This window comes from Pelodiscus sinensis, chromosome 1, assembly GCF_049634645.1.
Source record: "Pelodiscus sinensis isolate JC-2024 chromosome 1, ASM4963464v1, whole genome shotgun sequence".
Classification (NCBI taxonomy): domain Eukaryota; kingdom Metazoa; phylum Chordata; order Testudines; family Trionychidae; genus Pelodiscus; species Pelodiscus sinensis.
The window spans coordinates 237,263,842-237,284,874 of NC_134711.1; the positions used below are offsets into that span (position 1 = coordinate 237,263,842).

The window sequence follows — 21,033 nt, forward strand, 5'->3', positions numbered from 1 at the left end:
TGACAGAAGCTCTAAAGTAGGCAATTTCGAACTAAGCATTATTTCTATAGGGGCAAAGAGGCTATTGGCTACCACTTTATTAAGGCTGTAACAAGGTTTAATCATCAACATGAATAAGAGTAACCTCTATAGCAAAGGAACACAGTTGTTGCTTTCCTTTACTGTAGGCAATTCTTTGAACCAAATTAGATGCAAAGCCAGAGGACTTCAAGATACTGTGTGTGGTCTCTAGCGTAACATCTCCTTTCCGCCCTCTTGTTATGGCCATCTGACTCAAACTAAGATTCAACTAACTTCTAGTTAGAGCTACTAATAGTCAGGCCCTGGAATCTTTTATAAGTGGATACAGAGTAAACTTCATTCCCAATAACCAAACACCAAGCACCTTTCCCAAAAAGCTTTGAACCAGCATTACTCTCTCCACTTGAGGTAGTAAAACTTGCTAACATGAAGAAGAAGGTGCTGAAGCAAGAGCCAACTCACTGACAACTGGACAATAACTTAACATTATCCAATGTAGAGAAAAGAAAATGCAACCAGCTAATTAGGATGCAAATAACCTAATTGCAAGAACTTAAACCACATATAGCAGTTACAAACCACATGGCCAGGCCTGGCTGTCTTACCCATTGCAGTGTGAGCAATAGGAAAAGCTTCCTCATAGGGACAAAGGGTCATGAGAAGCAGCATAGCTCTTGCTATGTGTTTGCTCTCCCCCATCTATAGAAGCTTTCAGCTAGGCAATGGGATCAGTCAATGGGGTGACCAGTCATGCAGCTTATAATAAAACAGCTTGTCATGATTGGCTGCTGGAGCTGTTATATTCTTCACTTGATGATCCTGGCAAGAATGGCTGGGGGCTGCCTATTCTGTAAGGAAGGAGTGAATGGAAGAGAGTAGAGGCAAATATTTGTTGTCTTGCAAAGGAGCTAAGGAAAAACCTTCTTTAATTAGGACAAGTTCGCTGGGTCTAATGCAGCTCTCATCAACCTTCTAAAATCTAAGCACCCCTTCAAGAAAATGAAACCATTTGTACCTCTGCTGTCCTGCCATGCCAGCAAGGCAGCACAGGGGAAACCTGCACTACCACTCTTCTGCACCCCCAGTTCACAAGGATAGTCCTCTGAGACACATCAGTATAAAATTAAAAAGGAAACTCAAGCACTTGAGGGCCAAGAATTAGTTTGCAGGGCTGTAACAAGGGTGGGGCAAGCGGGGCACTCGCCCCGGGCACATCATAATCGGGTGCACAGCTGCAATAAGTAAAACTAATAAACTGCAAAAGTAAAGAGTATGACACATGCTGACCTAAAGAGAGGGGGCACATAATTCATATTTTGCTCCAGGCACAAAATACCTAGTTACGGCACGGTCAGTTTGTTATTGTTTACCAGAGGTTTTAACAAAGTCTGCCATGGTTATTTCGTGAGAGTCCTGTGTTGTTAACGTGAGCCTTCCCTTGCAGCGCTGGCAAACCATGGTGCTCCCAGCGTGTGCCAGCCAGAAGCTGAATGGCTTAGTGTGGGCTGAAGAACACTAAGAAGGGCAACTCCCAGCAGCCACCTTCCAATGGTAAAAAAAGAGAGCTCCAAATCCTCTGCAATGTGTGTGTATTGGAAAGCACCCTACCCCTGTAAGCCCCCACAGGCACTGCTGCAGTGCTGGGCTAGGGTTCCAGAAACCTCCACCATCCCAGCACAGAAACACAAAGGGGCCGGGGGCCACGGTTGTTCAGAGAAGTAACAGATGAATTGGTATGAGCTTCCTCTCCCTGCCCTATTTCCAGCAGCTCTTCCTGCTCAGGTACTGAACACATCTCCACCGCCCCAAAGGCACAGGGTCTGACCATCTGTGACATGTCAGTGTCCCCTACAAAGGCTTTCACTGGGATAACCCTGTCACTGGGACTGAATAAGCAGTTCAGCCTGTTGGTGTTTTGGGCTGTTGGCATTCAGTTCAGCGATGAGTGTCACAGAAGTGCCTAGGAATAAATGAGAGACAAGGTGGGTGAGGTAGTATCTTTTATTGGCCCAATATCTGTTGGTGAGAGAGAGAAGATTTTGAGCTTTCACAGAGCTCTGCCTCAAGTCTGGGTAAGGTAGTCAGTGTATCACAGTAAACGGCAAGGTGGAACAGATTGCTAAGCATAAGGAGTTAACACTTGTTGTAAGAGACCTTACAGACAGACACAAGAAAACCTCACACTTACCACTGCAGATCCAGCAACTGCACCACACGCCCCAAGAAATCTGATATCTACAGCTAGGCTCTAAGGGTATGTCTACACTACATGGCTCCGTCGACGGAGCCATGTAGTGTAGACATACCCGTAGATACCACAGAATATGCTCATAGGCGAAAGTCCAGGATATATATCATAACACACGTAAAGCTGCCCTCACCAAACAAGGACACTTCCCCAAATAAGTAGATTGCATCTTGGAATGGGCCACCCTAATTTCCTGAGAGATCCTGCTTCAATACAGAAGGAGGAGAGGAATTAATGTCACACACACATCTTGTTGTCATCTGTTCTACCCCATGCTGGAGCCCATGTGGGGAATCATCGCACAATTACAACCCATACTTGATGTGTACCCCATCCTGAGAGAAATATTTACCAAAGCCCTATTTCTGGCTTCAAACAATCCCCCAACCTTCCCAAATCAATCATTAGAATGCATTAACAGATCAGGATGCATTAACTCAAAGCAGCACCATATCCTACCAGAACAGATGAAAAACCTGCAGCCATACTTCCATTGCTACAGTGTTCAAGCTCCTCCATAAGACACCTTTCCATATTCTTGGGTCCTCTACATGCCTATTGCAACATGTGGTGTACCTCATGCAGTGCGTCAAATGGCCCGGCAGTAACTCTGGGAGTAAAGCAGACAATCACTACACACTCAGATGAACTCACACAGAAAACTAATAATACACAAAAACGTCCTATCACTCTTGGGTGAACTATTTTCACAAAATAATAACTCCGTATGTGACCTCTCAGTCTAGGTCCTCAAAAGAAACCTGCACAACACCTTCAAGAGATGAGCATGGGAACTTAAATTCATAATTCTGGTAGACACCAGAAATCATGGACCCAATAAAGACAGGCTTAGGCTACACTGAAGCTTTGCTGTGCTGTGACTTTCTGGCTCCAGGATGTGAAAAAACACCCCTCTGAAGTTAAGGAAGTTACAGCGCTGTAAAGCACCCAGTGTAAACCAGGCTACACACTTCCAGGGGATAGCAGTTAGCTACTCCCCTCCTAAACTGGTTTACTTAGAATGCGGGGAGAGCTCTCTCCCACAGTGGCCTGTGGCCACACCACTTCTTTAAAGCTGCTGCAGCTGCACTTTAAAGTTTTCGGTGTAGATAAACCCATGCTGGTTTTTTGGTCTTATTGCAACTACTAACTCTGTTTTGTCCTGAGGCAGCAGTGTTAACTGTCCACTTTATTCTGAATGGCTTTTTGTAGCATGTTAACTCCTTGTGCTTGGCAATCAATTCCACCTCCTGGCCTTATTCTGAGTCACTTTCCCAGACCCGAAGAAGAGCTCTGGGAAGCGGGAAAGCTTGTCCCTCTCAGCAAGACAAGTTGGTGCAGCACAAAATACCACCTCAGTCACCTTGCGTGTCCTGGGGCCGACACGGCTATAACACCACTGCAAACAGCTATGTGTAAATACATAAACTGCCCGCTTGCCTCATGAAAAGGTATTATTGATGAAGGGAGGGTGAAGAGAGGTCATTTAAAAGAAGCAAATAAACAAGGCATTTTGAAAGTGATCTTGGGTCATCTGGCCACACATCTGATCAGCCCATTCTGGCAGGTAAAATCATGCAGTTAGGACAAAAGTATTCAGAAAAGAATTTATCTAGAGCTTCTAGGGCAGAGAGAAAAGAGAAGCCAGGTATATATTGTGCTGCCCACTGCCATGGGGGAGTTCTAGGTTCCATTTCCAGACTGCTATCTATCTTGCTCCTTGCTCTAGTTCATGGCCTGGGGTGGTGCTTTGCACTTCTCAAGAAAGAACCCTCGGGTTAAGAAATGGTGTTAACAGACTCTCACTATGCTCAACAGCCTTAAGGGACCATCCTTCCCAGTTCCTCTCAGCAATAATGACAGGTGGTTATAGTTCAAGGAATAAAGGGTAGGAGTTGGGATAATTTTAGGGATGAAAGCTTGACCCCATTGAAATCAGGGTCTAACCTCCCATTCAACATAGCCAAGATTGCTCTGCAGGACTTCATGCAGTGGACTCTCCCATATGAAATGATTTTTTTTTTATGCTGTGATAACAGTATCAGCATTGCCCATGCATGTCCCCACACACCTGTATTTATATTAGAGAAATAAATTCATCAAGTGAACCCAGGATTTCTATTTCATGGTACATGGTCATCTGAGAGAACACAACTTTCGTAAATACATTGTAGTGCTTGTTTGTGGGTGAGATCATCTTGGAAAAACTTCACATGCCCTGAATAGATAGAGGAGCACTTGTTCATCTTCTGTTACTAGATGATGAACATAGACCAAACATTCTGATACAGGATATGCAACATATTAATTTGTGAACTTCTAAAACAGTGTAATATTTCTGAAAACTAAATTAAAATGCACCCTAATAAATCACTTTAAAATACATCCTATTGATTTGACCTCACTCTTGTTTCTTTTACCACCTAATGATCATTGTGTTATTGCCCTCAACTGATTGATTAATGCTATTACAATGAACTTCAAACTAATAACAAGAGGGTCTGAACCTGTTTTGACTGCAGTCAATTTGGGTTTTGCTATTAATGTTAGTAGAAGCCACATTGGCCCATACTTTATTATATGTTTAAGGAATGCTCACAGTATGGAAGGCACTTTTTAGAGAGTACAGCCCCTCCTGGCAGGCTTGCAGTCAGAGGTCAGACAGACAGAAGAATAAGGCAGGGTTACAGGGAATGGGTGAGGGAATTCTTCTTTCTCTTCTTAATTCTCACAAACAATTCTAAATAAACTGTGAACAATCAACTCAAATGTCATGATGCCAGAGTTTTCAAAATTATATTCCATCAGAGTTCTTGGTTGATAGACATTGACCATTTGGCTTTCTCTATGCCTTGCAATCCAAAACAAAACTAAAGAAAATGAAACAAAAGCTTTTAAATCACGGACTATACTTAATCTCCTCCTGCCTTAAACGCCCTTATCCATAACAGGAGAGAGGGAGGGACTACAATCTAATGATAGCCAATGAAAGCATCTTTCTGAAATTAACACCAGTTGTAAAAAATGGAACTCTGAATATGACCTCAGAATTGGCTTCATTATATTTGTTTCTTTGTGTCTGTTACTATTTACGAGAAGGGGTACTTAATCTGTGTTACCATGTACTGTAAATGAGAAGGACATCTGTGCTATGAGGAAATGTAGCCATTCACAGTTGAAACCCAGAGCCTCATTGTTTGTTATATAGACATCAGCCAGCTGTCAATATCTGTTTTGGTCTTCTAAAATACCCAGAAGGTCATTATAAATAGAACCAATTACATCCATCAGCTTAATCCCATGCTATTGTGTGTAATTTTTAACTGCCTTCTCTTCTGTATACTTGAAATGTAGCTATCTGAAAGCCAGATTTGGTCAGTCTTTTTGACAATGAGCAGTACCTTGCTCTCCAGGTAGCCTCACTAAAATCACACCATAGGCTTGGTTTTCATATCCCATTGAAATCAATGGTGTACCACTTGCTGTCGAGAAGAATGACTGGATCTGGCCCTACAAAAACACAGTTTTCAAGACTAATTACTACATGAAACGTGAACAGTTTTGCAAACTCTTTTTATTCTATTCACGTACTTTATTAGTCAGGTTTCACTTACAGAATGTGTTGTCCCATGTCTGCTCGTATATGACACGGACATAACAATGAATCCTCCAAATCTTCTCCTGCTTTGTTGACTGGAATCCATTCACAATAGTATTTTACTACATAGTGAAGTAATGCAGATTCTCCAGGGTGCTAAAAAGCTGAGACCTTTTGTGTTTTTTCCAAAGCATTATTGTTACTGACTTCATTCTACAGCTTTTGCATTAAGTTCTGTATTTTGTTTAGTAACCAATCAGCAGCATTTTCTAAAGCCTTGACTCTCTGAAGGCCTAACCCTTCAAACTGAACTGTAGATACAGCGTGCCAGATTTCCCGCTCCCAGTTAAACACTGAAAGGCAGCAGTAGTCGAGTGACATTGCTATGGTTATCATTAAATACAGTGCACTATCTCCAGCTCTGTCCTACGTGTTTCAGAAAACAGATTTAATGTGGCATTTCCCACATGCCAAATGTCCCAGATCAGATTAGATTCCTAGTTAACTGGAACTAGCTCATGGCTAATTTCTAAATTGTATCTATAGTGATACTTTAGTCTGCGGCTTATTTACACTTTTTGGTCTTCAGATTTTGTTTTTATTTTTAATTTTTTTAAGTGACAGACAGAGGCATATTTCCAGACTCAGTATGCTCTTATCTTTATTGATTAACATGCGTGGAAGTGTTTGGTTACATTTGCATATCAGGGAACAATAATATTAACGAGGGTGAGAAATGGTGAAGATGAGCTTTGTTCATTGTTAGTGTTGCTTATTCTCATGCACATTTGCCAGTTACTGTCCTATGCTACCTGAATGTTTAAAATGTCACAAAACACCTGACAAATTGCAGGCTACCCAATATAGATTATCAGGCTCATTGATGAGACAGAGAAAGGGACAAAGAGAGCAGTTGTCCTGAGGCCTGGTGATTTAAAAGAGCCTGGGATTCCTGGCTGCCACTTCTTCAGGAGTGGTGGTAGCTGGAACCCGGGGCCCTTTAAATCACCACTGGAGTGCTGTGTGGTATGCTCTGAGCAGCTCTAAGGACTGCCTGGGCAAGATTGGGCCTGATGGCATTGAGGGTTGGCTACTCCAGCCCTACAGAGTGTTCACTCTAAGCTGAGCAGCAGCACAGCTTCACTGTTGATTAATCAGCCCTACCCAGTCAGACGCTCAGGGCTCCCTGCACAGAGCTGACTGATTGGGTAAGGCTGATTAATCACCTGTGAAGCTGTGCTGTCTTGTAGCTTGGGCTATGTATACACCAGACTTGTTGACTTGTCCCACAACTTGAACTCGAGTCCGACTTAAGTCACCTAGGTGACTCGACTTGAGACTCCACTTGGGGTCATTGTTTGTGACTTGAGACTTGCTAATTTTGTTAAATTGACTTAGTGAAAAAATTGTCCAAAAATGCCGATATTGGTGGCTTGTAAAAAAGTGACTTGACATTTTTTAAATTAAGACTTGAGACTCGACTTGGGACTAGACTCGAAAGTGACTTTAGGGACTCGAGACTCAACTTGAGACTTGAACTGTAGTGACTTGAGACTCGACTTGGATTTGACAATGATGACTTGAAGACAACACTGGTCTACACTGTGGGGGTTTTCCGGGATACTATCCCAGAAAAACCCTGCTGCATCCAGGGAAAGCATTTGCTCTTCCATTTTTTTTTCAAGGAAGAGCAAATGTGCTCTTTCAGGGAGCCCTGTATTCCTTGTTTCACAAGTAATAAGGGTTCCTCCGAAAGAGGAGGCTTTTTTGCCATTTGGCCCCCTGTAGACGGCCAAAAGTTTCTTCCAAAAAAAGGCGGAAAAAGCTATGCAAAATGTGGAGCGCATTTTGCGTAGCCTTTTCGGCAAAAATGTTGCAGTCTAGACCTAGCCTTAGAAGGAACACTGCCGAGGCCCCGCCCTTTCTTGGAGTGAGAAGCCAGCACACCCCTACACCTTGCCCCGGGGGGGAGGGCAGCAGATCTGTTGGCACCACTGATTGTTATTAAAAATTTGCTTATGCACACACGCCACAAGATGCTTCATAAGGCTTCTAAAATATTTTGCATGCTGTTATCAGGCAACTAACTATGACTCAGTTAAGAACAGTAATTTAAGGTATTCTGTTTTATGCACTATATGTGTAATTGAAAAGCATAAGATAAGAAGAAAGCGAATGGTACAGGTCTTGTCAATACAGCTTTAGGGTCTCCCACCGACCAATTTCTAATTGTATGTTTGTGTATAACACTAAGCTTATCTTGATTTAAGTCGTAAAACATGTTTTAGAAGATTTCTAATATAAAAGAATGGATCTGTAATAAATAAAATGAAAATAATATAGAGTAATGAAATGGAAGCAATACTGATGACTTCAAAAGAGCATTCATTTTCTTTTATGCAGCACTAAATGTACAAAGTTTTGCTGTGATAAGATGCTGATAGATCCCATGGTGCTGAAGAAGAAGCTAAATAAGATGGCAACAGAACCAGGGGCTTTTGCTGTCCTCAGCAGCCTGCTGCTTTACATCACAGACCTCGCGGCCTGCGACCCACAGATGCCGAGGAAGAAGGCAAAGTGGGCAGAAGGCAAAGAAAACAAGATGATTTGTAATCCTGCATGCCAACGTGCAAACATCAAGCGCCCCACAAGATTCCAGCTTTTGCAGTCCAAGTTCATGAACAACAATCGTGAGCCGTATATAAAGAAGACAAGAGAAGTTGGCAAACTGATCATTAAAGAAAAGCAGTGGGTGAACAGGAGCTGTCTAAATGCCACGGTTAATAAATTAGATAGAAATAAGGAGAAAAAAGGAAGTAGTGCAGCACCAGATGAGAACGAAAAGGTCATTCCTAATGAGAGGGGCAAGTGGAATAGCGTGATTGGGAAAAATACAGTGAAAAACATTCTGAAGAAATTTTTAGCTGCCGAGGAGAAAGCAGCTAAGGAGAAAACTTCTGTCGGGAAAAAGAAAGAGACAAATAGCAATTTGCCAAAAATAATTGGCAAGAATTCTGTTCTGTCCAAACTGAAGGAAAAGTTTGAACAAGCTGGTTCTGTTTGTTCACCCCCTGAGGTAAAGAAACTGTTGTCACACAAAGGTGAGAAAAATAATACAAAGGTCCCAAACAGACAACCTGTTCACAAAGCAGAGGTAAGAGAACTACACACTGTGGTAGTGACAGCTACGGCACTAAATAACCATCACTCCCAGAATTTAGTGTGCACAACTGCTCCAATGCCTAGATTCAGTGTTGTGACTGAAATTAGCCATCCCTGGAGCTGGATGACAAACAACACTGATAGTAATCAGCCTTTTGATCATGGCACTCAAATAGGAGAGAGAAGTGACTCTGACAACACACATGATATTAAGCCTGGTAAGAATGAAATGCCAGAAAATATGGCACAAGGCAGAGAGTACAAAGGACAGATACGCAATGTGCAATGTGCAATGCCCAAGGTCATGACTGACGAGAAGGATGGTGTTGAGACTAAAATAGATTCCACAAACCACGGAACTGATTTTCTTCCTAATTTAGACAGCTCTTCTACTTTCTGTAAAAATAAAGCCCTCACAGGCTGCATTCCGACCTTATCTAAGGCCAGCCAACACCACAAGGGGAATAGCACATTAGCAGGATTTGATATATCTGCATCTGGGGATAATAAAGCTGTTCAAAATGTTAGTAAAGACAATCCATCTACCAACTTGTCTTATTCTGATATAGCTGAAGGACCTAGTGCACACAGTCGCCAGGCTATTAAAGGGGTTGAGAATCCTAAAATACCAGTGAGTGTATGCAGTCCAAAGGAGACAGAAGTGGAGTTCTCAGAGTCAGAAAAAGATCCTATCTTGGCAAGCCAAAAATGTTTTCCAGAGGAGAAACTATTGGAAAATATTCAACTGTTTTGCTCCCCAGTAGTTCAGGCATCTCATAATGTAGCACTTCCAAATGATGACCTGCAGTTAATTGTTAAAATACCTGTTACTGTCAAAATGTCACCACTGATGTCAAGGCAAGAAAACACACCAGATTTTAAAGGTAAACATTCTGCAGCAGCTGTAAAAAAAGAGAAATTTCACTATAAACAAGAAATATTTCCTAGTTCTAAAAAAAAGTATTGCAAAGTTACCTCTAAGCAAGAAGAGGAGCCCAAGGTAAACCCAAACAAGCTGTCGGAGTGTCAAATGCAAACTGAACAAATAATTCAGGAATTACAACCACATCAAATGCTCAGCCCACAAAATAACATTGATAATTTCAGCGCTAATGTATCAAATCCGACTGTGAATCAGACAAACCAAGTACACTCATTGAATAGTTCAGATAAGGAAAAAAACAGTACTGCAGAAGGACAGCGTATCTGCTTTGAGTCTGAAAAAGACCATAGTCCATTGTCAAGTAATTTAGAGAAGCACAGTTATATACCAGAAGAAAACTTTGGGAAGGACCAATTATCCTCATCACTTGAAACGGCAAGTCATGAAAACAATACTGCTAGGGAAAGGAATACCTTGTGTCACTTGAAGACTTATCAAATGCCATCAAAGTACTCAATGAAGCATGGAAGTGACATTGCAGATGAGAATCCGTGGCCTAATTCTGAGACGTGTCAGTCATTTTCATCAAATTATTTAACAAAGCACAAAAACAATGCTGCAGAACAAAGAATGTGGCATGCTATTGAAAAGCCCCAGTGCCCATCATCAAAAGATTTGGTGAAAGATGAAAACTATATTGTAGAAGATAAGAAGGCTTGTCATAATTCAGATAAGTACCATTTACCTTCTTCAAATGAATCAGTAAAGCATGAAGATGATATTAGAGCAAAGAATGTTATGAATAACTGTGAGAATTACCAGACATCACCATCATCAAGTGATGTCACAAATCAAGAAAATAATACAGCCAAAGAGAAGAATATCCATCATATTTCTGAGAAGAATCAGTTACTTTCACCAAAAGAACTGGGGAAGCATGAAAATAATACTGTAGAAGAAATGAATAACTTAGAGAAATCCCAGTTACCCTCATCAAATGCATTGGTGATGTCTAAAAACAATACCACAGTAAGCAAAAGCCCCTTTAAGCAAAAGCAAAAGTACCAACTACCCACTCCAAATGAATCAGGGGAGCATGAAAAGAATACTGCAGTAAAGACAAAACCCTGGTCTAATTTGAAGCAGGACCAATTGCCAACTTCATATGATACTCTGAATTATGAAAATGATATAAGTCATGAGAACTCTGAGAAAAACCAGTTTCCCTCATCAAATGAAATGGTGATGCATGAAAATAATAGTGCAAGTCAGAGACATAACTTACATAAACATGAAGAGGATCAAATACTGTCATCAGATTATGGGTTGAATCATGAAAATGATACAATGGAAGAAAAGAATGCTACTGCAGCAGGGAGCAATACCTTGTGTAATTCGGAGATGTGCCTTATGCCAGCATGGGGTGATGTTATGAAACATGGAGATAATAATGCAAAAGAGAAGAATTCTTATAGTTTTGAGACATGCCAATTACCTTCTTCAAAGAATAAAATTAACACTCCAGGAATGAGAAATACCTTGTGTAACATCAAATACCAAATGCCATCAAGAGATGTAGTGGAATGTGAATATGATACAACAGAAGATGAAAACACCTATTGTAACACTAAGAAATGCCAACTGTCCTCATCCAATAAATCAGTGAAAGGTGAAAATAATGCTGCAGTGGCAAGAAATGTCGAGAGTAACTTTAAGAATTGTCAAGAGCCATCCTCAAGGAGTACCAGGAAGCATGAAAGCAAGACTGTCCAAGAGAGGAATACCCATTACCAATTACTCTCAAGAAATGTACCACAGAAGCATGGAAAGAAAACTACAGTAGAGAGAGATACCTTTTGTGACCCTAAGAAGAACAAAAAACCATCATCAAGTTCATTGGGGAAGCATGAAGATAATGTTACTGTAGACAAGCAACAGCAAACACCATTGTCAGATGATTTTTTGAAGCATGAAACCAAAACTGTGGAAGAGAAGAATAAACATCATAGCTCTGAGAAGTACCAATTAATCGCACCAAATAAATTGGTGAAGCATGGAAAAAATACTGCAGCAGAGAAGAAGCAACAAATACCAATAGCAAATGATTTTAGGACACGTGAAATTAGTACTGTGGAAAAGAAAAGTCCACATGGTAAGGCTGAGAAAAAACAGTTACCTGCGTCAAGTAAATCAGAGAAGCATGAAGCTAAGAGTGGGGGAAAGAAAAACAGTTTGTGTGACTTTGAGAAGTTTCAAGCTTCATTGCCAAGCGATCTCATGAAGCATCAAAATGATTCAATATTAGAGGAAAATACGTGGCATAACACTGATAACTGCCAAAAATTACCCCTATCAGAGGATGTATCCAAACATGATAAAAATCCTGTAGAACAGAGGAAAACCCAGCCTGGCTTTGAGAAGTACCGCAAACTATCATCAAATGATTTAGCAAAGTATGAAAACGTTGCTGCTAAAGGGAAGGCCAGGTGGTCAAGGGCTGATCAAACAAACGACAGAAAAGCAGAACTCCAGGACTGCACTAGAATAATAGCACAAGCAAAATACATAGCAGAAAGTTACAGTGAAGGACCCTTAAATTCATCCTTTAAACCAATGATTATTAGAGCATCTGATACATTTAAGCATCACACCTGAAATATCTCTACAGATAAACTAAGGACCTAAATTATTTGTATAATCAGATCTTTTTTCCTTCAATCTTCAAGACATTCAATTATCATTTTGTAACTGCACGGATATTGATGTGTATTTGCTAGGGTAGAATTCTTTCACTTTCTTAAACACTGGCCTGAAGAGCTCAACTAAACAAATCACAGAATCATAGAATGATAGAAGATTGGGGTTGGAAGAGATCTCGTGAGGTCATGAAGTCCAACCCTCTGCTTAAAGCAGAACCAACCCCAATTAAATTATCCCATCCAGGACTTTATCAACCCAGGCCTTAAAAGCTTCTAAGGATGGAGATTCCATGTTTCCCTCAGGAACCCATTCTAGGGCCTCACTGCAAGTATATCAATTAATAATCTGATTAATCATCAATTTATCAAGTATGAGAGAGGCTAAGAGATCATGAAAAAATTTAATCCTGCTCCAATCTCTCTTTGATAATGCTGGGTTTTGTTTGTAACTAGGGTATTTTGAAGACAAAATGTGCATTTATTCATTCTAATAAAATGCTTCAGAGGGGTAGCCCATGTTAGTTTGTTTCAGCAAAAGCAATGAGGAGTCTTGTGGCATCTTAAAGACTAATACATTTATTTGGGCCTAAGCTAACATGGGCTGGAGCCCACTTCATCAGATGCATGAAAAGAAACCCTCCATTTGGCAGAGATATATATACATGCAAAGATGGGTAGAGCCCTGAAAATCTGCTGATATCCACTTTATATCCCCAGCTGTGGATATCCACAGATCATTTTTACAGATATGGATGCAGCTGCAGATACAAATTTTGTATCTAGAACCCTGCAAATTTGTGGATATCCGCTTTATATCCACAGGTATATGCATCTGTGGATGTCAACGCAGATGTTCCCTGTAAGCTGTGTGCTTGGACTGCCACCCAAGAAAGATTCAAGTGCTGCCTAGAAGATGGCTGAGCCACTCACTGCACACTTCTGGCAGCACATGTTTCTACTGGTGGTGCCCATTCACACATGCCTCAGTGCATATAGCAAAATGTATTTTGCACACGGATGAAAAAAATTATAGGGAACATTGTCCATGACTCATTTTTGCAGAAACAGATGTGGATGCAGATACAAATTTTGTATCTATGGAGGGCTCTAACGATAGGTGTGTTACATAACTATGCAGAGGACCAGTGCAAATGAGGTCAATTCAATCAGGGTGGATGTGGCCCATTCCCAAGAGTTGATGAGAAGGTGAGAATACCAAAAGAGGGAAAATTACTTTTTGTAGTGAGTGAGCCATTTCCAGTCTCTATTCAGACCCAATCTGAATAGTGTCAAGTTTGCATATGAATTCCAGTTTCATGCTGACGTCTGTTTTTGAAGTTTTTTGCTGAAGTCTGGCAGCTTTCAACACTGTTACTGAGTGTCTAGGGAGACTGCAGTGCTGTGTAGAGGCTGCCAATGCACATGGCAGAGGGGCATTGCTGGCACATGATGGTATATATCACATTAGTAGATGTGCAGGTGAATGAGCCCCTGATGGTATGGCTGACTTGGTTAGGTCCTATGAAGGTATCATTGAGTAGCTATGCAGGTAGAGTCGGCAACAAGATTTGTCGCAGGGATTTGTTCCTGGGTTATTGCTTCTGTTGTGTGGTGTGTAGTTACTGGTAAGTATTTGCTTCAGGTTGGGGGACTGTCTGTAAGCAAGGACGGGCCTGCCTTCCAAGGTCTGTGAGAGAGAGGGATCATTTGTAGATCCTCGATGACATGCTGGAGATGCTTTAGCTAGGGGCTGTAGGTAACGGCCAGTGATATCCTGTTACTTCCCTTTATGGGTCTGTCCTATAATAGGTGACTTTGGGGTACCCATCTGGCTCTGTCAATTTGTTTCTTCACTTCCCCAGATAGGTATTGTAGTTTTAAGAATGCTTGATACAGATCCTGTACTTGCGTGGCTGTGTCGGAGGGACTAAAGCAAATGTGGTTGTATCTTAGGACTTGGCTGTAGACAATGGAATGTGTGATGCATTCTGGATGAAAGCTGGAGGCATGTAGATAAGTATAGCACTCAGTAGGTTTCTGGTACAGGGTGGAATTTATGTGACCAGCACTGACTCACACTGTGTTGTCCAGGAAGTGGATCTTTTATCTGGACTGGTCCAGTATGAGGTTTGATGGTGGGGTGGAAATTGTTGACATCCTGGTAGAATTGCACTGGTCCTCTGCATAGAAATGTAACATACCCATCTTTGAAGGTGTATATTTACCAAACTGAAGTTCCAGTACATGCATCAGATGGGTTCCAGCCCACAAAGGCTCATGCCCAAATACATTTGTTAGTCTATAGGGTGCCACAGGGCTCCTCATTGTTTTTAATAAAATGTTGTTACTATGAATGACGTTAGATAGTGTCAGCCTTTGTTAGATCAAAAATGGCCACTTTAGTTCTAGCTTTAAAGATGTAAATGCAAAGCCTGATCCATTGCTAGCATGCATAATATTTCAAGGGTAATGTAAGGACAGGTAGATGCTTCCTTTATTAACAGAAAAGTCTGAAAAGGACAATATGTTAAAGAATGTACTATTGGGTGTTAATATTCTGTCTTATAAACATTGGGAAATATTGATTGAACCTTCTGTAAAGATATTTACCTTTTTGGGTGTGTACAGTAGTGGTATATGTTTGTAGAGAGATGTTATTTCCTAATGCATGTCACTCTATAGCAATGGCCTGTATTCATAAAGGATCATAATGCAGCAGCTACAAGTTCTCAAAAATGGCCCAGTCCTGTAAGATGCTGAGCAAGTCAATGAAAACAGGGTGCTGAGAACGCTGCAGGAAGAATTCAGCACTTTGCAGGATTGGAGTTAAGCTGCCTTTGTGGAATACTGGGGCACGCAGGCCCAAGGCAGGCGTTGCCACTGATATTAAAGTAACTAATTGGAAAGTCTTATCTTGCTTGTGCTTTCCTGTCAAGTGCGGCAAGTGTTTACTGTAGTACGATATGAAACTTGATAATAATGAGCAGCCAATGTCATTGAAACGTGCCAGCGGAATGTGGTGTTCAGAGCGGACAATAATAGCAACTTCTGCACAGGGTTTGCGTGTCCCAGGCTTTGTTTGTTATGTTTGCTCCTTGCTGCCACGCTGCTGAACAGAATGTAGCTTCAAAGAGGAATTTTGCTACTAATGTCACATAACACCCGGTGGTAGGTAGGTAGATATTAATATAATAAAGTCCACTGTCACTTGTGCCAGCTTATCTGCCTTGTTTTCATAAGCTGGGCATTACTGAGAGAGGCCTTTTCTAATTAAAAAGGCCTTTATTTAAAGGGCACTTCCTGAGGGCTTTGATTCATTAAATATTATCCATAACTGTCCATACACTGATCCTGGCTCTTTGACAGCCAAGGTCAGCCTGCTTGAAAAGCCAATTAAAACTCCAATCGTTTAAGGGGCAGTAAGCCTCTGAAAGTTGCAGTGCTAATTTAGAAGGGGGAGAGCTCATGCAAATATGCTCTTCTTTATCTATGGCCCATTGCACCACGTTCCTTTGAATTTGTTAGCCATTGCGTGCAGCTACTCAGTAGTTTTCAGAGGTCTGGCTGCTGCTTGTTACCCAGCTTGGCAGAATGCTGCTGTATGACTCCAGCCAAGAGAATGATGACATGAGCAGACTGGCAGCATGCTAAATTCAAATCCCTTTGATGACAGTGTAAAGAGCACAGTTACACAGACAACAGCTGGGCTGGCCAGGCTGGGGGCACTGCTTTGAGAAGTGAGATGGAACACAGTGTTCCCTGGCAGCTAAAGAACGTGATATTTTAAAAACTTTTCTTGAAGACATGGCATTAGCCTTGCTGACAGCAAGGAGCCCATGGGGTGAAAATCCCCCCTCCCCTCCAAATGCAGAAAGCCAGATAAAAGGCCTGTACACCCTCAAAGCCACAGAATTGGAAGTAAATATGGGTTGTATAATACTGGCCCTCTGCACTGGGGAGAATTGTATCCATAGTCACTTTTTGAGCCAGGTGTCATAGACGCTTCTTAGAACTGAACTAAGCATGGTTGATATGATCATTCTGTAGTATATGACCTAGCTTGAAGCATAAAAATAGTCACATCAGACTAGAGTAGCCAATCCTCTGTTTTCCTTCTTCTCTGGTTGCGTTTTTAAAACTGCAAATAGAGCTGGTTGAATTGGGGGTGATTTTTATAAAAAGGGAGCATGTACTCCCTGCAATAAAAACCTAACAATTGTTAACCTGCAGTTTACAAAGCTGGAAAAATCACCACCTGTGACAAAATAGGGGGCCTTTACTAGCTGTCTGGAACTTGGTAAAGTATTACTTGGGCAGTGCATAGGGAATTTTATCTATGTGTACCAAAAAGCCCAGCTCCTCTGTGTATACCCGGCATGTTTGCTTCGCCTGATACGGCAGAAACTCTATCACAGTATTCTGATCATTTTACTTTCACTACCAGTAGGGTATTAGTGAGAGAGAGAGAGAGTAACTTTTAGGAGATAAGTTTTGCACTTCTGTATGCCTCAACATACCTGGGTTAGTACAATGGTAAATCCATTAGAGTCAATGGATCACCTTCCACAAGTACACATAAAACACTGCAGCCATTTGCCCCAATTGTGCACATCATACCGAATGTGTGATGGGCCAGTAAAGTAAATCATGTGTTTTCATACCAGTAATTATTAAGGAAATATTAAAACTGTGTTTAGGTATTTAACAAAACCTCGTGTAAGCTTGAGGTGGAGAGAGGCATATCACCGGCCTAGGATGGGAAGGGAACATTACTTCCAACTCCCTTTGTGGCCCTTGACTCAGGGATCCATGTATTGTTTGAACACAAAAGACTCAAATAACATAAAATAAAGCCATTTAGCTGCTGGCTACAGTCCCCACAGTTTTTTCCCTTATTGATAGGCAGGCATCATTTAGCCTTTTCTAAACTGCAGCTTTCCCTTGTCCAAACAAGTCGTTTTTTGTTGTTGTTGCTATTTTATTGGCATCTTATGTTTGTTTTGTTCTATTTGAATTATTAATGTAATCATATACAATACTGTTACTGTACAAAGTTGTTTTATATTCTACAATAGTTCACTAGGGCTGGGATTTTCCAAAGGCATGAGGGAAATAGATACTCACCTAAGGGACTTAAATACTCAAGCCTATTTGAATTAAATGGGATTTAAGCATCTGATTCCCTTGTTCTGCTTTTCAAAATCCCAATTTAGATCTGCATACACACAAAATAGCAAAACCACAAAAGCTTTGTGCAAATGAAAAGAAGTAAGAATGCAAAGGGTTTCTGCAAAGCAATTTCTGCATGTGTTACTATTTAGAATTTCAAATGTTAATAGCATCTGCCTCATTTCTATATCCAGTTATTTGTGTTAGGATCCCAAGCAAAACTGATGACTATTTTTCATGCTCTGATGCATTTTACATTGTTTTTGAAACTTTGTAATTTTGCTTTAATTGAACATTAAGGGTCATGAAAAGAAGGCAGTCAGGAAGTATGACTTTGAACTAGAACTTGGGGCATTTGGTGTAAAAGAATTAGGTTTGAGAGGAGGGCTGGAATGTCATACAAGATCTTGATCATCTTGAAATCTGTTCCCCGGATGCTAAGGGAGTGAGGGGAAAGTGCTCACATGCTCTAACGGGATCACTGAATTTGAGGTCAGGAAAAATGTATCCCCAGTTTAGATTGGCAGAGATGCTGGGGTATGGGGGAGCAGTTCACCTTCCTTTGAGGCATAGTGCATGGATCACTCACAGGTTTGAATGGTATATTCTCTGCAACTTGAAGCCATTAAACCATGCTTTGAGGACTTCAGTAATTCAGCCAGAGGTAGGGGGCTATTACAGCAGTAGGTGGGTGAAGTTCTGTGGCCTGCAATGTTGAGGTGGTCAGACTAGATGATCACAATGGTCATAGAATCATAGAACCATAGAGCTGGAAGAGACCTCAGAAGGTCATCAAGTCCTTTCTTACCTTAAAGTATTTGGATCTATGTAGGGCTGGCCCTAAACAAATTAGTACCCCAAGTATGGAGCATCTTTGGCACCACCCCCTGCCTTTGTTAAATTTTTGAATATCTTTTGACTGCTCCACGGGATTCTACAAAGGACCAAAACATTCTAGAAGCTAAGTGAAAAATGAATCCACATCCGGGATACCTGAAACATTTTAGTGCGGTCTATTTTCCCTTTTGTTGCTAACCACAAAAACAGCAGTCCCAGTCCAGCACCCCCCAAGCCCAGCACTCCAGACTTGCCTGGGTGGCCAGCCTCTAATTCCAGTTCTGGTGCGTAGTGAGGGAAGGTGCTGGTCAATAGAAGATTAAACCAGTCTGGTTTTCACTACCATGCTACCATGTTATCAAAACATTACTGTTTCATGCCCTGTGCTTTTAAAGAACAGTAAAAACCACATGCAAGCATCTAGCATTAATAAATTACAGACAGTATGAGAGCACATAGCGAGGGGAGGGGAGAAAGCCTCCGTGGACCCGATCCGGCCCACCAAGCAGGTAGATCTGGCCCATGAATGGCCTCCTGCTCACTTCTGCCCCCCGACCCCCTCCGGCCAATCAAGACCTGGGGACAGGGGAGCGCACAAAATCTCCTTCCCCGCCAGGGGCACACGGCATCTAGAGTGACGCAGTAGCTGTTCTGAACAACTGGTGATTCATTCCAGGTGCTGTGTGCCCCTTGCAGGGCAGGGGCAGGGGGCGAGAGACTTCGAGTGCTCCCACACCCCCAGTCCCTGATTGGCCTAGGAGTGGGGGGAGCATGCGAAGCCTCCTCCCACCACCAGGGGCACGTGGCTGCTAGGGGCAAAGACTTTACGTGCTCTTCCCTGCTCTCAGGCCAATTAGGGTCTGTGGGCAGGGGAGCACAGAAGTGTCCTGGCTCTGCCCCTTCTGCCTGAGGCCCTGTCCCTTCAGGGGCAGTTCGGGGCTACTAAAAAAATTGGTGAAGTGGCCCCTCTTTAAAAATTAGTGCCCACCCCGGCACATAGTAGACTCATCTCATTAGAGCCAAAACACGTACACCAATCTAGTAATAGAGGAAACTCAAAAGATCTAATTTTGGCTGCATGCCCAACTTATTGGAGACCCCACCAAGCTATTGTGTCCCCGTACAGTCCATCTCCATCCAATAGGCCCTGTGTGACAACCGTATTCTCCCTAGTCAGTCTCAGACTTTGAGTGTTGTGTCAGAAGAATGCTCCCCTTTTGCAAGACAGCTGTCCAGGTTATTTCAAGATGGGTTCATCACTTAGCTTCATAAAATGAGACCACTATTTTCTGGCCGGGTTTGATAAATGTTGTTATCACAATGAGCCTCAATCTTCAGCAGCTGGGTCAGTTCAGAGTGATCTAGTAGTGGGAGCAATGACCTACTACTTTCCTCCAGCATCATCAGTGAAAGAGCTGCTCCCCCCTTCCCCAGTAATTCAGAGGGACTGGCAGGAAGAAAAGAGCAAGCGCCTGTCTCAAATGCGGGATGCTCTGTGGGGAAGAAGGATGATGAACCATCCCCACCACAACACTGAAGCATAAAGCCACTTTGTGATACTGCCAAGAGTTCTTTTCTGATTGGTCCGGAGAAAGCATATAAAATACTGCTACTTGTAAAAATTAGCCCAAAGGGCTTAGGGGGTAGGTTGTAGCCAAGCAGGGCATCTGACGCAGCACTATGTTATATCCCACTTGTCCAATGCAAAATTAGGAACAATAACAAACACATTCAGTAATTTTCTCCAGGTCTCAAAATAGCCCCAAAAAGTTCATGTGAAAAAATGTGATTTGCGATAAAAATGTTTGTGTCTGAATTGCAAAATAACTTATGAACATATGGATATCTCCTAAGACTGTCTGTCAAACTATCTCTAAAATACTGCACATGCAAAGGAAATGGGGGCCTGAGACCCTGCATTTACTTGTTAAGATTTTCCTCCACCTGTTTTCCCATCAAGCTTTTTGGGATGATATCAACAGAGCTGTCCCATCCATAGGATGGTTCGGGGCAGCCATCTGAAACCCGGTACTTTGGGGGGCCCCATGACAGTCACTTCAGCCATCCTATGGAATCAACAATCCGCCACACTGATGTTAGCCACAAGGGCCAGGAGAACCTGGAGGGTTACCTGGGGTGGGAGGGTGTCAGGCTGGCAGCAGGGGTTGGGCTCCTTACACCACACAGCCACAGGAGCCATGGGAGGTAGAGCAACTCAGCAACCTGCTCCTCTCTGATGCCACCTCCCAGCAGGATCGCTCTATTCCACTGTAGTGGTGAACCTGTTGGGAGCTTCCAGCTGCCATAGAATGGAGCAGGATGCTGTGTTGCTCCACTTCCTACAGCTCCCACTCCTGCAGTGAGTGCAGGAAGTCCAACCCCTGCTGCCCCCCCTATGCCAGGGCCCCCAGTAATT

At 42.2% G+C, this 21,033-nt stretch overlaps 2 protein-coding genes across 2 annotated transcripts in view; both read left to right on the top strand.

Moving 5' to 3' along the window:
- Positions 1–1,542, top strand: part of ADPRHL1 (ADP-ribosylhydrolase like 1) — a 37,147-nt gene extending 35,605 nt beyond the window's left edge. Inside the window, exon 8 of the mRNA XM_014581507.3 lies at positions 1,466–1,542. Coding sequence (XP_014436993.2) covers positions 1,466–1,511 — 46 coding nt within the window. The 3' untranslated portion in view covers positions 1,512–1,542. The remainder of the gene's footprint in view (positions 1–1,465) is intronic.
- LOC102461777 (uncharacterized) lies at positions 1,466–15,226 on the top strand. The gene is made up of 2 exons (XM_006138937.4): positions 1,466–1,572; positions 8,271–15,226. The coding sequence occupies exon 2, from the start codon at positions 8,302–8,304 to the stop codon at positions 12,565–12,567; it is 4,266 nt and encodes a 1,421-aa protein (XP_006138999.2). The 5' UTR covers positions 1,466–1,572; positions 8,271–8,301; the 3' UTR covers positions 12,568–15,226.
- Positions 15,227–21,033: the final 5,807 nt, after the last annotated feature.

Bases quoted from the DNA above. Each gene is read 5' to 3' on its own strand.
- LOC102461777 (XM_006138937.4), top strand. From the start codon at position 8,302: ATGCTGATAGATCCCATGGTGCTGAAGAAGAAGCTAAATAAGATGGCA.